Source organism: Mobula hypostoma, chromosome 11, assembly GCF_963921235.1.
Source record: "Mobula hypostoma chromosome 11, sMobHyp1.1, whole genome shotgun sequence".
NCBI lineage: Eukaryota > Metazoa > Chordata > Chondrichthyes > Myliobatiformes > Myliobatidae > Mobula > Mobula hypostoma.
Window position 1 is genome coordinate 41,733,789 of NC_086107.1, and position 15,173 is coordinate 41,748,961.

At 40.2% G+C, this 15,173-nt stretch overlaps 1 protein-coding gene across 2 annotated transcripts in view; it reads left to right on the forward strand.

Moving 5' to 3' along the window:
* The window catches only part of LOC134354270 (protein RIC-3-like), a 77,660-nt gene extending 63,603 nt beyond the window's left edge, over nucleotides 1–14,057 (forward strand). For both annotated transcript variants that reach the window (XM_063063182.1, XM_063063183.1), the window contains exons 5-6: nucleotides 11,825–11,970; nucleotides 12,825–14,057. In XM_063063182.1, the coding sequence (XP_062919252.1) occupies nucleotides 11,825–11,970; nucleotides 12,825–13,264 (586 nt within the window). In that variant the 3' untranslated portion in view covers nucleotides 13,265–14,057. The remainder of the gene's footprint in view (nucleotides 1–11,824; nucleotides 11,971–12,824) is intronic.
* Nucleotides 14,058–15,173: the final 1,116 nt, after the last annotated feature.

Sequence of the window (15,173 nt, forward strand, 5' to 3'; positions counted from 1 at the left end):
ATTGGTGAAGATATTCGCTGATCTTCCTTCTGCCAACTTACAGGCTTCAACTAAAGCTTTCAGTTCTCCCTGGTGCTCAGAGTTACCAGGAGCCATGCTTTATACCAGGAGTTCAGTTTCAGAAACAGCCCAGCCAGCCATTTGAATTCATCACTCAATCAGTGTACAGCAGTAGATCTTTGGCAGAGTGATAACCAACCAGACACTGTTGGTCTGCATGTTCTTGAGCTAAGACTGCCATCATATGTTTCTCATTGATATACAGGGTAAATGTTCTACCTGTATCAAAAACTTTAAAGTTTTTGAAACATTTTCGGTTGTTCTTCATTAAGAATCACAGGGTCATCAAAACACTTACTGCCCTTCAGCAGACTGTTGAGTGGATGAGCAATTTCAGCATGGGAATTGAACTGCCCAGAAATGATCAGAGCTGCTGAACTGTTGAAAGTGGCTTTCTCGACTTAATGGCTTTTGCACGATCCTGCTTACCTTGGGAAATTTTCTGTCCAAGGTGAATTACTTCTTCTTGTTGTAATAGTGCCTTGTCTAGATTTGCTTTATGTTCTTTGGAGGATAGATAATCAAGCAAATAAAGCACATCATGTTCATGCTGGTCTGAGCCTCGGATGCTATTAGGATATCATCTACTTATTTTATCGTAGTAGTAATAATAATAATAATAATAATAATACTTTATTGATCCCCAGAAGAACATTCTTTCGTTACAGCAGCAACATTTAAAAACACACTTAGCAGTGTGCAGACTTAACTAATAATAAAGTATAGAATAATAATATACACAATAATAATGTACCAATATGTGTGATAATAATGTATGAAATAATAAAGCAGAGATTATTATACACAGAGAAGAACTGTTGTATATGCCTATTGCACTTGGTAGGGAAGATTTTCTGTAATGATTCTTATGACAGCAGAGCTGAACGAATCTGTTTGAAAAGGTGCTCTGCTGTTTATTCAGTAGGTCATGGAGAGGATGTGCCAGATTATCCATAATGGATAACAGTTTGTTTAGTGATCTCCTCTCCAACACTAATTCAAAAGAGTCAAATCAATGGCTGGTAAGCTCCTCAGGTGTTGTCTCAAAGCTGTTTGATAGACAGTGGGACAATTGTGTTGTCCTTGTGGTAGTGTCACCCACTGGTATTATTGGCCATCAAAAAAGTCGTGAAAACCAACCACAGTTGATACCAGTGGTACGGAGTAGAATCCATTGGCTATATCAATAACTGTAAACCACTTGTGTGATGGCTTCAGAGCATTGAAAATAGTTGATTAATCTGCCACTAGAGGAGTTAACATGTCAATACATTGATTAGCAACCCAGTAACCCAGTAATCTCCTTTCATAGGTTCTATCTTCAATTCCTTGTGTTTTCACTCTTTCAGTCTTTATTGGAGCAAGCTATGACATGGCTGCCAATACTAATCTTCCATCTCTGTCATCCTTACTTGAGTTGCCAGGGGCAGCGTACAGTCCATGTCATGTCCATCCTTATTCCTCAGAGTTTGGAAGATGTCGCTGTCTTGGAGGACCATCCAATATAAGTGTTGATCCCCAAGGAGAAGTGTCACTGGAAGTATCACTCGAGGTGTCACTAGCAGGACCGCCCACATGAAATCCATTCTCAGCTCTTTGATATCACCTCAGTTTGCTTCTTACTGTTGCTCTGTACAATGCATTTCAATTCAATTACATTTATTATATTGTTTGCTCATTTGGTTAATGCAGAGATTTGCTCTTTAGATTTTTTACTGTCTCTATCATGTAGTTCTTGTAGTTTATTACACATTTCACATTTCCTTCCCCACCAATTAGTAAATGACTTTACCTGCCCCATTCACTCACACATTCCTTCACATATTTGCTCAAACCAACCTTGTGTTCTTACCTTTAACTCACGCATTTTAGGTTTTCCTTTTCCTCAGACATTCTCTGGTCCTTATCACATGCTTTCTTAATAAATTTAACAATGTTGGTATATTCCATCCAGATTTTTAAATTAATTTTATCAAACCGAGATGTTTTATTCAGTTAAGACTTCAGTTTCATGATTTTGGCCATTGTTTTAACTGTAGATGCTTTTTATCCCTGACTGTGATCTCAAAATATCATCAGTTCACAACCAAAATATCGTAGGATTGCTCCTCAAACTTTATACGAGAAATCTTAATTTTTTTCTTTTTTGGTTTGCAAATTTCTCTCATTTGATCACAATCCAGATGTTTTTAAGCAATAGATTACAAACAGATATTTTCTTAGCACTCCACCGGCTTGTATGAGTTTAACTCGAATCTGATATTAATTTCAGTGCTTAGCTGATTTTTTTACAGATCTTTTTTAAATAGCAATGTATAGTAATTTCCTCACACCTACACTTCCATTAGATGATGTATTGAAGCCAGAACTAGTCTATTCTCTCAGACAATTTGGAATTAGAGGGAGCTCGTACCTCCTTTGTTTGTATGCTATAACACTTTCACTTTGTCTAGGATTCTTCCTGTCCTAACATCTTCACAACTATCCTTGCCGACTACACCAAATTGTTCGATTCTGATGTTTATGATCCATGGTTCTTTTGGAAGTTCAAGAAAGAGGCCACAAAACTTGTTGCTTCAGGATCGTTTCATTAAGAATTGGAAGCGTAGAGTTGCAGAAGTCTAGTAACTAAAAATAAAGAACAGAAAAAAGAATTTTAAAAAATCTGGTGGGCCAACATAGTCTGCCCTTCTTATACCCCATAGAAAAGAAGCATTCCTTTCAAATTTGTAGATAAGAGTCAACCAATCAGATAGCACCTATTCAAATAATGTTATAGCACGAAGCTTTCAGAAAGAGACAGAATAACTGTATGTACTGGAGGACTGTATAGAGGTAGTTATATAAAATACAAGCATTCAAGTAATTAATAAACTGCACAGAAAATAAATCCAACAAGCTACTTTCATTTTGTATCTTTTCCATTAGAGAATGATCTATTACAGCTGTTCACCTGTTATAATGTGCCATAGATGCGAATGTTACTTTAGCAGCTAATGTTTGGCCACTAACATTTAGCTCAATGAAAAGCTGAGTGAGTACGAGATTGGTTTATTGACCCATGAAATTATTTGCCGATGTTGTCACTTAGGCAGAGCCAGGAAGATCCTTAGTCTGATTCTCTGGGATTAGATGAAGGAGAAAGGATGTAAGAGACAGTTGTAAGAGTAGATAAACCTGAGTGGGAGGGGCTCATCTGAAATATGAGCAGCACCTAGACCCATTGGACCTCTTTCTGCTGCAGTTTCTATGTAATTCTTCCAACTTGAGCTAGATGATTGTACTCTGAATGGCTGCAATTGACCTATATCTTGATAGTGGGAAGAAAAAGTTGAATATCTGACTTGATTTTAATACTATTCATGTAAAGAGCTGGATTAGGCAATGATTTTCACTTTTGGACATTCAGCAAAGTGACAGGCATTGTGAGTGAAGGCTGGCATTTGCAGATTGTGTCCATCTGCACTGGTTCTGTCCAAAGACCAAGACTGACTAACCAATTGCTCTTGGAGAAGCAAAAGCTTTACTTTTAAAAAAATCTTTAATTTACTTAAATTAACTAGAACAGAAATTGATTTGCAAATGAAAAGCATCATGGAGTGTTATATGCAGATTTTGAAATTAGCTTTATTTTTTTCAAGAGTGGAAAGACTGAAAGATTCACCAAAATAAAACAAAAAATGCAGCATCTATTTGGAAACTTCTAATTTATTTATATTGTTTGCAGTACATTGACAGTCATAAGTATTGCACATACTGTCCTCTGGTGGAGTGTTATTGTATATATAATTATCGCTTGCAGCTAGTTTTAATGAAAAATATAAAAATATAGAATCTGGGAACATTCTGCTTCTCACAATATTCCTCCACTCATGCCCCACTTCTAGATGATGCTTCATTTAAACTCGTAGGAATTCTGTTGGCACAGAGACCCTCCTGGCATCACTCCTGATGGCTGCTGATGGTACCAATCCTGCTGCACTCTCAGTTATATCCACTTTTTTTTGAGTTTCACTGGCATGGTTAAAAGACAAAAGAGGTAATCTAAAAAATACTGGAACAAAACACTTTGTCTGGTAGAAGCAAACTACTATAGATACTTGAAATCTGAAAAATGAACCACAGAAAATGCCAGAAAAGACCTGGCATTATCTACGACTTAATGTTTCAAGGTAATCACCCTTTATCAGAACTATGATGCTTCTGCTTGTGAAAAAAGTCTACTCATGGCATTGGTAAAAATGCCTTCTATGCAGCTGGCCAGCAGCATGACCTCAGTCTTCACTGAGTGCATTGTGAAGATGGTCATGGCCAGAGATAAGCAGACAAACAAGCTTGAGCTATCCACAAATGGGAAGTCTGAGATTGGCTGGGTAATCTTTTAAAAAGGAAGAATATTTTATTGTCAGAGACAGTTAAGAAAAAATATGTTAAAACACTTCATGTTTTGAAGTGTTTTTATTTAACTAAGAAACGATAGAAGCTCACCAGCCAATGAGATATAGGGCATAGGACATAGGACATAGAACAGTATAGCACAGGAACAGGCCTTTCGGCCCACAATGTTGTGCCGATCCAAATAAATAAACCAATGAGTGATATTTAGAGAAAATAAAGTTAAATTATTCCCAAAAGACAAAACAAGAGGCAAAAATTCCACTCAGTTATAGGCTATGTTCCCTCTAAGCTGTGCGTGCGCACACACATTTTTCAACCAGCGCACAAAGGAAATTAATGTGCGCACAAAAGGTTAGTTAACTAAAATAATGTAGTAATTAATAATTATACTTATTGAAAATAATCTTTTAGCCAAATGTTTCTGTTAACTAGTTAGTCAGTTTTTCAAATACCACAATGCACGTCACTAATTTACATCACCTCACCTTTCCTGTTCCGGTTTGTACAGCTGCATCACAGCAGCAGCTATCTTTGGCAGACAGTGTTCATATCGTAAAGTTTACAAAGATCTGTTTCAAATCCTGTAGATAGCTTACTAAGTTTTTATTGAAAACAATCAGTCAAATGACCCTGTGGCTAAATACTGTCACAAGAAGTTGATAAACATCACATACAAAGTAGCTTTACAGGTTTTAAGTGATGTCTTTGATGAACTGGCTGCACTGTGCAAGATTCTGCAAAACAGTGGCCTGACACCAACTGATTCACTTCATTTTGCGCGAGGCAAAATTGACAAGATAAGAAAGCAGTATCTGGGAGACAATGTTTCGTGGAGTGACAAAGTTAAGGTTTTGCTAAACCAACAACGTGAAGAAAACTTCACAGTAGGTACAAGTTTGCTGTTGACTTTTATGAATAGTCTTTGTGTTCATTTAGAAGAAAGATTTCCTGAAGATGAGGTACAAGAATGGTCAACTTTTGATTTCTCCGCAATTGCAGATTGTGACTTCACAGTTGGCGATGAACAAGTTAATGCCTTACGTCTAAAATATCATAATTTTCTAGCTAAAAATACTGTAATAGTTAGACAGTTTAATGATTTCAAATTTTCCTTGCAAGAAAAAATTAAATACAAACTGATTTCGAACTTTGCTCAAATGGTGACATTTGTACTTCAAAATGAACAGTTTTGCAACCTTGCACAGTTGATGGACATTGAGGGAACCTTTCTTGCGTCTAGTGCGGACTGTGAGCGAGGTTTTAGCCTAATGAATGAACTCAAAAACAAGCTGAGAAACCGTTTAGGTGAATGTCATTTGCATATGTTAATGAGAATCTAAAGCTATCAGTTGGATGGAAGTTCCATTAGTCTAGATAGAGTTTACAAAGAATTGGTAAATGCCAAAGACAGGAGAGAGAAAAAATAACTGAGTGACTTAAATATGTATGTTATTTTGTTGTTATTCTGTGCAGTTTTATGACAAGTATTTTGTAAACCTACATAAACTGTGCCATGTGTGTATTCAGTACACACATACTTTTGTCACAGGAAAAAAATTTGCACAACATAAGATTTTTGCGCACACGGTTGACTACAAATTAGAGGGAACATTGGTTATAGGCAACTGTTAGGCATTACTTTCCAAGCAAAAACAGTGATAAAAACAAAATCAAAAACTTCTAAAAGAGAGATGTATGACTCTTTTATAACACCATTCAGCCAAAAGTCAGAGGAGCAAAATTAGGCCATTCAGTCTGTCAGGTCTGATCCACCATTCGATCATGGCTGATTTATTCCCCTTCCCAAACCCAGTAGAAACATAGAAAACATACAGCATAGTACAGGCCCTTTGGTCCACAAAGCTGTGCCAAACACGTCCTTACCTTAGAACTATCTAGGCTTTACCCAGAGCCCTCTATTTTTCTAAGCTCCATGTAGCCATCCAGGAGTCTCTTAAAAGACCCTATTGTTTCTGCCTGTACTACCGCCGCCAGCAGCCCATTCCACGCACTCACCACTCTCTGCGTAAAAAACTTACCCCTGACATTTCCTCTGTACCTACTTCCAAGCACCTTAAAACTATGCCCTCTCGTGCTAGCCATTTCAGCCCTGGGGAAAGGCGTCTGACTATCCACATGATCAATGCTTCTCATTACCTTGTACACCTCTATCAAGTCACCTCTCATCCTCCGTCGCTTCAAGGAGAAAAGGCCGAGCTCACTCAACCTGTTCTCATAAGGCATGCTCCCCAATCCAGGCAACATCCTTGTAAATCTCCTCTGCACTCTTTCTATGGTTTCCATGTCCTTCCTATAGTGAGGTGACCAGAAATGAGTACAGTACTCCAAGTGGGGTCTGACCAGGGTCCTATAGAGCTGCAACATTACCTCTCGGCTCTTAAACTCAATCCCATGATTGATGAAGGCCAATGCACCGTATGCCTCCTTAACCATAGAATCAATCTGCGTAGCAGCTTTGAGTGTCCTATGGACTCGGACCCCAAGATCCCTCTGATCCTCCACACTGCCAAGAGTCTTACCATTAATATTATATTCTGCCATCATATTTGACCTACCAAAATGAACCACCTCACACTTATTTGGGTTGAACTCCATCTGCCACTTCTCAGCCCAGTTTTGCATCCTATCAATGTCCCATTGTAACCTCCGACAGCCCTCCACACTATCCACAACACCCCCAACCTTTGTGTCATCAGCAAATTTACTAACCCATCCCTCTACTTCCTTATCCAGGTCATTTATAAAAATCACAAAGAGTAGGGGTCCCAGAGCAGATCCATTAGGCACACCTCTGGTCACTGGCCTCCAAGCAGAATATGACCAACCTACAACCACTCTTTGCCTTCTGTGAGCAAGCCAGTTCTGGATCCACAAACCAATGTTCCCTTGGATCCCATGCCTCCTTACTTTCTCAATAAGCCTTGCATGGGGTACCTTATCAAATGCCTTGCTAAAATCCATGTACACTATATCTATGGCTCTACCTTCATCAATATGCTTAGTCACATCCTCAAAAAATTCAGTCAGGCTCGTAAGGCATGACCTGCCTTTGACAAAGCCATGCTGACTATTCCTAATCATATTATACCTCTCCAAATGTTCATAAATCCTGCCTCTCAGAATCTTCTCCATCAACTTAGCAACCACTGAAGTAAGGCTCACTGGCCTGTAATTTCCTGGGCTATCCTTACTCCCTTTCTTGAATAAGGGAACAACATCCGCAATGCTCCAATCCTCTGGAGCCTCTCCCATCCTCAGTGATGATGCAAAGATTATTGCCAGAGGCTCAGCAATCTCCTCCCTCGCTTCCCACAGTAGCCTGGGGTACATCCCATTAAACTTAATGCTTTCCAAAAGCTCTAGCACATCCTCTTCCTTAATATCTACATTCTCAAGCTTTTCAGTCCACTGCAAGTCATCCCTACAATCGCCAAGATCCTTTTCCATAGTGAATACTGAAGCAAAGTATTCATTATGTACCTCCGCTATTTCCTCCGGTTCCATACACACTTTTCCATTGTCACACTTGATTCATCCTGTTCTCTCACGACTTATCCTGTTGCTCTTCACATACTTGTAGAATGCCTTGGGGTTTTCCTTAATCTTGTCCTCCAAGGCCTTCTCATGGCCCCTTCGGGCTCTCCTAATTTCATTCTTAAGCTCCTTCCTGCTAGCCTTATAATCTTCTAGATTCATATCATTACCCAGTTTTTTGAACTTTTCGTAAGATTTTTTTTCTTCTTGACTAGATTTACAACAGCCTTTGTGCACCACGGATCTTGTACTCTATCATCTTTTCCATGTTTCATTGGAACATACCTACTCAGAACCCCACGCAAATATCCCCTGAACATTTGCCACATTTCTTCAGTACATTTCCCTGAGAATATCTGTTTCCAATTTATGCTTCCAAGTTCCTGCCTGATAGCCTCATAGTTCCCCTTACTCCAATTAAATGTTTCCTGAACTAGTCTGTTCCTATCCCTCTCCAATGCTTTCCATTCTATTCTTGTCTGTTCCTCTCCATTCTCCTGCCTTCTGCCTGTAATCTTTGATGCTCTTACTATTCAAGGACTTATCAACTTCAGCTTTAAATATATCCAATGACCTGGCCTCCACAGCCATCTGTGGTAATGAATTCCACAGATTCAGCACCCTCTGGCTAAAGAAATTCCTCCTTATCATTGTCCTAAAAGGATGCCCTTCTATTCTGAGTTTGTGACTTCTGGTCCTAGACTTTCCCACTATGGAAACATCCTCTCCACACCCATTCTATCGAGGCCTTTCAGTAATTGGTAGGTTTCAATGAGATCCCACCTCATTCTTCTAAACTTCAGTGAGTACAGGCACAAAAGCATCAAGTGCTCTTCGTATGTTAACTTTTTCAGTCCTAAGATCATTCTTGTAACCTGTGGACCCTTTCCAATGCCTGCACATCTCTTCTTAGATGTGGGGCTCAAAACTGTTCATGATTCTCCAAATGTCATCTGACTAGTGCCTTATAAAGCCACAGCATTACATTCTTGCTTTCATCTTCTAATCCTCTTATTTGCCTTCCTTCCTATCAACTCAACTTGCAAGTTCACCATTACGGAAACCTACACCAGGACTCCCAAGTCCTTTTTGCACCTCAGATTTCTAAATTTCCTCTTCGTTTAGAAAATGTTCTACACGTTTATTCCTTCCATTAAAGTGCGTGGCCATACACTTTTCTACATTGTATTTGATCTGCCAGTTCCTTGCCCATTCTTCTAATCTGTCTAAGTCCTCTGCAGACTCCCTGCTTCCCCAGCACTACCTGCTCCTCCACCTATCTTTGCATCATCAGCAAATCTAGGTACTAAGCATTCAATTCCGTCATATAATGCAAAAATTAGTACTGTAGGCCCAACACTGACCTCTGCATAAACCCACTAGCCAGTGGCAGACAACCAGAAAAGGGCCACTTTAATTCCCACTCTTCCCTCCTGCCAGTCAGCCTATCTTCTATCCATGCTAATACCTTTCCTGTAATGAATTCATACCTTGTTTAACATACTATGTGTGGCATCTTGTCAAAGGCCTACTGAAAATCCAAGTAGCCAACTTCCATTGACTGTTATTTCCTCAAAGAATTCCAACAGATTTGTCATCAAGATTACTCTTTAACGAAACCATGCTAACTTTGGCCTGTTTTATTGTGTGCTTCCAAGTACCCTGAAGCCTCATTTTTAATAATGGACTCCAACATCTTGCTAACCACTGAAATCATGCTAGCTGGCCGATAATTTCCTATCTTTTGCTTCCCTCCCATCTTAAAGAGAGTAGTGACACTTGCGATTCTTGAAAGATCATTTCTAATTCCACCACAGTCTCTTCAGCTACCTCTTTCAGAACCCTGGAGTAAAGTCCATATGGTCCAGATGACTTATCTACCTTCAGACCTTTCAGCTTCCCAAGCACCTTCTCTTTAGTAATAGTGACTACATTTATCTCTGCTCCTTGATACTCTCGAATTTCTGACATGCTGCTGATGTCATTCACAGTGGAGACTAACAAAAAATACTTATTCAGTTTGTATGCCTTTTCTTTGTTTCCCATTACTACCTCTCCAGCATCATTTTCCAGCATTCCAATATCCACTTTTGCCTCTCTTTTATTCTTATATTTTGAAACAGGTTTTAGTATCCTCTTCATTTTTTGATTAATAGTTCATTTAATATCAGAGAATGTTTACAATATACTACCTGAAATTCTTGCTCTTTGCAGACATCCATGAAAACAGAAGTGTGCCCAAAGAATGAGTGACAGTAAAAACATTAGACTCCCAAAGCCCTCCATACTTCCCCCTCCCACGTACAAGCAGCAGGAAAGCAATGACCCTCCCCACCCCAACTTCAGCAAAAAAAATCAACAGCACCCTATATCCACCAAGCAAGCAATAGAAAAACTCCAAAGAAAGACCATGATCTGCAGTACAACAAAAACGAATCGTTCACCCAACAAGTCGACATGCCACAGGCTCTCTTTCTCCCTAATAAAGGGACAGAGAGGTGTCACTCTGTCACAGTGAGAGGAAAGACATAACAATGCAACTCACTGATTTGTGATGATAAAGTCGGCTGCGTCGCTTTTTCCTGAGGTTTCTGACTCGAGAACGGGCAACAAGTTCTCCCACACCAATAAGACAGAAAGAGAGAGAATGCGATTTGCTGAGTACCGAGCCCCCAACAGCCAATCCGCTGTTCCCGATGTTCCTCAGAACCCGAAGGCACGCTCGTCTTTTAGGCAGCATCCTTGCAATATTGGAAAGCGGCTGGTTATAAGGCCCTGGGAATGGGTCCCACTGCTGCAAAAAACCAAAGTCTGAATGTAACTGTAGGTCAGGGTCTCATCCACTTTGAAAAGGGAAAAGAGAGATATTAAAGGTAGAAACTAAGCTGTTTCCGCGGATGAGCTTGAAGAAGTCACTCTTAAGCGCTGTCATAGCTCCACCACTCAGCTTACCCTAATTTCATCTTTTCTCTCTTTATTGCTTTTTTAGTTGTCTTCTGTTAGTTTTTAAAAGCTTCCAAACCCTCTAGCTTCCCACTAATCTTTGCTATATTATATGCCCTCTCTTTTGCTCTTATGCTGTCTGACTTTCCTTGCAAGTCATGGCTGCCTCATACTCCCCTTAGATTGCTTCTTCTTTGCAATGAATTGATCCTCTGTCTTCCGAACAACTCCCAGAAACTCCAGCAATTGCTGCTCTACCGTCGTCATCCCAGCTTGTGTTTCCTTCCAATTAACTTTGGCCAGTTCCTCTCACATTTCTCTGTAGTTACCTTTACTCAACTGTAATACTGGTGTTCAAAGATCTAGCAAAGTTATGTTAGGCTGAATGATCTGTTTTCCAAAGTTCCAATGTTCTAGAATTCAGAGGTGCTGGACTATATTAAGGGTTACCAAGCTTCCTAATTCATAGTTAGGTCCTTCATTGTGCTTTAGAATCATCCTGGGGCAACAGCAATGCTCAGGTCTTTTTATTTATGATGATAAGGCATAGCATAAACCCTTCACTTCGGCCTTTTCACTATCTCTAGCTCCAAGGAGTTCTTGGATTTCTTCATGGTTATGACTAACAACCCATACAAATGTCACGGTCTTCCCTTTCCAGAACAACCACCTCTCATCTTGCTCTCATCCACTTTCCATTGTCCATTCCATTTCCAACTTCATACGCTCTGAACCATTTTCCTTCTTGGATGAAGATTTCAATATTTAGGGAGGGTGAGGGAAAACAATGCTTACATGATTTTCTGGATCATATCTTAAGGTGGTATCTGATAGAAGATGCTACATCTTTTATTTTGTGTGTCCGAAGGTTTACAAATGATACCAGGGAACAGGAAGAAAATTTACTGAGACAATTGAATGAAATCACCAGAGTCATGAAAGAGCAGAAATTCATTGAAGGCATAGGTCCTGAGAAAGAAACAGAGGAACCCCCTTGCATGGAGCAAACTGAAGGTACAGCTAAATCCTTAAATCCATACAGCACATTTGAAAAGGATTACGTGTTCAATATAGTATAGGGGGAGGTTTGCCTCTTTTCTAATAATGTACTGTTTAGCACTCAAACTAAAGCACAGTGAATTTATTTTCTTACCTAACTCTTAAAAAATACTGATTTCTGAATTTCAGAATTTGTATTCCATGCGAGTGCCTCATTACTAAAGTAAGGGAGTGCCATTCAATGCACATTGTCAGACCTTAAAGATTGTCCAGTAGAATTAGAAAGTTGGGTGAGAATTTACTATAACCCACATGTGGAGGGCATTGGGAAGTAACTCACTGTAAATGGAGGAGGGAGCAGGGTCTGGTGTTCTACGGACTGGGAATAGGAGAAGATTGGAAAATCTCAGTAATGTCGATTGTGTTGAACACTTGTCACCATTTTTAGGAATGCTTGGGCAGTGCTGGTTCTTCACTGCTTCAACTCTAAGTTTGTTCTGAACTCAAAGAAGCTGCTGGATCATCCACCTGGTATGCAATTTGACTAATGGTTGCTTCAAATATGGCCAAGCAATTCTTCTTTGTGCCTATCCTGTATGCATTTTATGCCTGCTCGCCACTTCAGGACTTTAGAAAGCAGCACAGCACACAAAAGGTGTTTGCTGCTCCAATTTAACCGCAGTAGTGTCAGAACATTTGATAACAGGCCATTTCCATTTATGTTGACTGATACTACAAATTCAGCTAAATAAATTAAGAGTATCAAATTACCCTGAAACGTGTTTTCTTTTGTTTTACAATATAATATCCAGGTATAGGTCAAGTTTGAAGTAATCTAATGTCAATATTTCTTGATTCATATTTCAAAGGTTATCTTGAGGAGACAGCCCAATCCAGATGCAGTTGCCAGCATGACTCTGATTATTCTGAGTCCAGTCAGCTTTCTGGTGAGGAGGTGGAAGACAAAATAGAAGACAAGTGGTTGTCCAACAAAACTACAGATGATGAAATAAGACACCGTCAAAAATGCCATGGAGTAAACCATCAGAAAGGTGCACAAGTTGGCCCAGGTGTGAGTGCTAATGATATTAAGGGGAAAGGTCTCCACCGTGAAGACTCCAAGTATCTTGTCAGTGAAAATGATAACTCGGCTGTTACACCAGACATCAGCTCTGAGAACGACTGTAATGTGGGTGGCCAAATTAGAGATGAATCTAGTCTGGACCATTATGCCAGTGAACTACAGCCTGTAATCATGTACAATAATGAAGATGTACTGCGAAAGCGCAACAAGATGGCAATAGAATAACTAGTCTGAAAATCATCATAAAGATAATTAATCTTTGGAATATATTATTCAGACCATATCAGATATTTTAGTATTGGGTACTTTCTCACATTACTCTTGTCCTCTCCATGATTGCTAGGGTTGTTTAGATTGCCACATTTTTAAAAAAAAACTAACTGACTTCTCTCTTTACTTTTCCATTATCAATGTCCCCTTCTCATTAATGGCAAGGTCTTCATAATGATTGCGTAAATGAAGAACAAATGTGTAATATTTACACCCTTGGTTAAAATTGCAACTTAAAGCATGAATGCACTGTGATCCCTGGCACCCTTCATCTTCCGTCAGGTTTGCAGCTCCACCATCCAGCTGATCCATCAGCTGTTCTCTCACATGCCTATCAGCTCCAATCACCTCATACCAGGAACAATATAGTGAACCTACAGACCCACATTTCTTGGAGGAAGGAAACTAGATCACCTGAGGGGAATACATAGTCATGGGGAGAACTGCAAACTCTATGTGGGCAGATATATGGTCATTTCCCTGGAACTGTGAGACAGCAACCTCAACACTGTATCACCATGCTGATGTCCCAGATTAACCCAAATACCATTCTGAAAATATCTTCAACCTTTTGTTAGTACAGATACAGCAGCAGCATTATTCTATCAGTCATATTTCAGCAATCCATCAGTTAACAAATTGGACAGTCTGAAAGTCTGTCTAACCTACATCACTGTTGTCTGATCACGAACAAGAGAAAATCCGTAGATGCCGGAAATCCAAGTAACACACACAAAATGCTGGAGGAACTCAGCAGGCCAGGCAGCATCTATGGAAAAGAGTACAGTTGATGTTTCAGGCCGAAACCCTTCAGCAGGACTGGAGAAAAAGAGATGAGGGGTAGAGCAAAAGGGTGGAGGGGAGGGAGAAACACAAGGGGATATGTGAAACCAGAGGGGGAGAGGTGACGTAAAGAGTTAGGAAGTTAATTGGTGAAAGAGATACAGCGCTGGAGAAGGGGGAATCTAATAGGAGAGGACAGAAGGCAACGGAAGAAAGAAAAAGGGGGAGGAGCACCAGAGCGAGGCGATGGGTAGGCAAGGAGACAAGGTGAGAGAGGGAAAAGGGAATGGGGAATAGAGAAGGGAGGGGCATCACCAGGAGTTCAAGATATCAATGTTCGGCCATCAGGTTGGAGCCTACTCAGACGGAATATAAGGTGTTGCTCCTCCTGAGTGTGATCACATTGAGACAGTAGAGGAGGCCATGGATGGAGCACCTATGCTCTGTCGGCCAGAAAAAGAGGGATCTCCCAGTGGCCACCCATTTTAATTCCACTTTCCATTCCCATTCCGACATGACTTGATGATGGAGAGGACAATATGAGTGAGGTTGATGTTCTGGAGCATGTTGATATTAAGGGAGAGGAGGTGTTGGAGTTGTTAAAATACATTAGGACGGATAAGTCCCCGGGGCCTGATGGAATATTCCCCAGGCTGCTCCACGAGGCGAGAGAAGAGATTGCTGAGCCTCTGGCTAGGATCTTTATGTCCTCGTTGTCCACTGGAATGGTACCGGAGGTTTGGAGGGAGGCGAATGTTGTCCCCTTGTTCAAAAAAGGTAGTAGGGATAGTCCGGGTAATTATAGACCAGTGAGCCTTACGTCTGTGGTGGGAAAGCTGTTGGAAAAGATTCTTAGAGATAGGATCTATAGGCATTTAGAGAATCATGGTCTGATTCAGGCGCAATCAGCATGGCTTTGTGAGGGGCAGATCGTGTCTTTTTAGTAAGGCATTTGACAAGGTTCCATATGGTAGGCTTATTCAGAAAGTCAGAAGGCATGGGATACAGGGAAGTTTGGCCAGGTGGATTCAGAATTGGCTTGCCTGCAGAAGGCAGAGGGTCGTGGTGGAGGGAGTACATT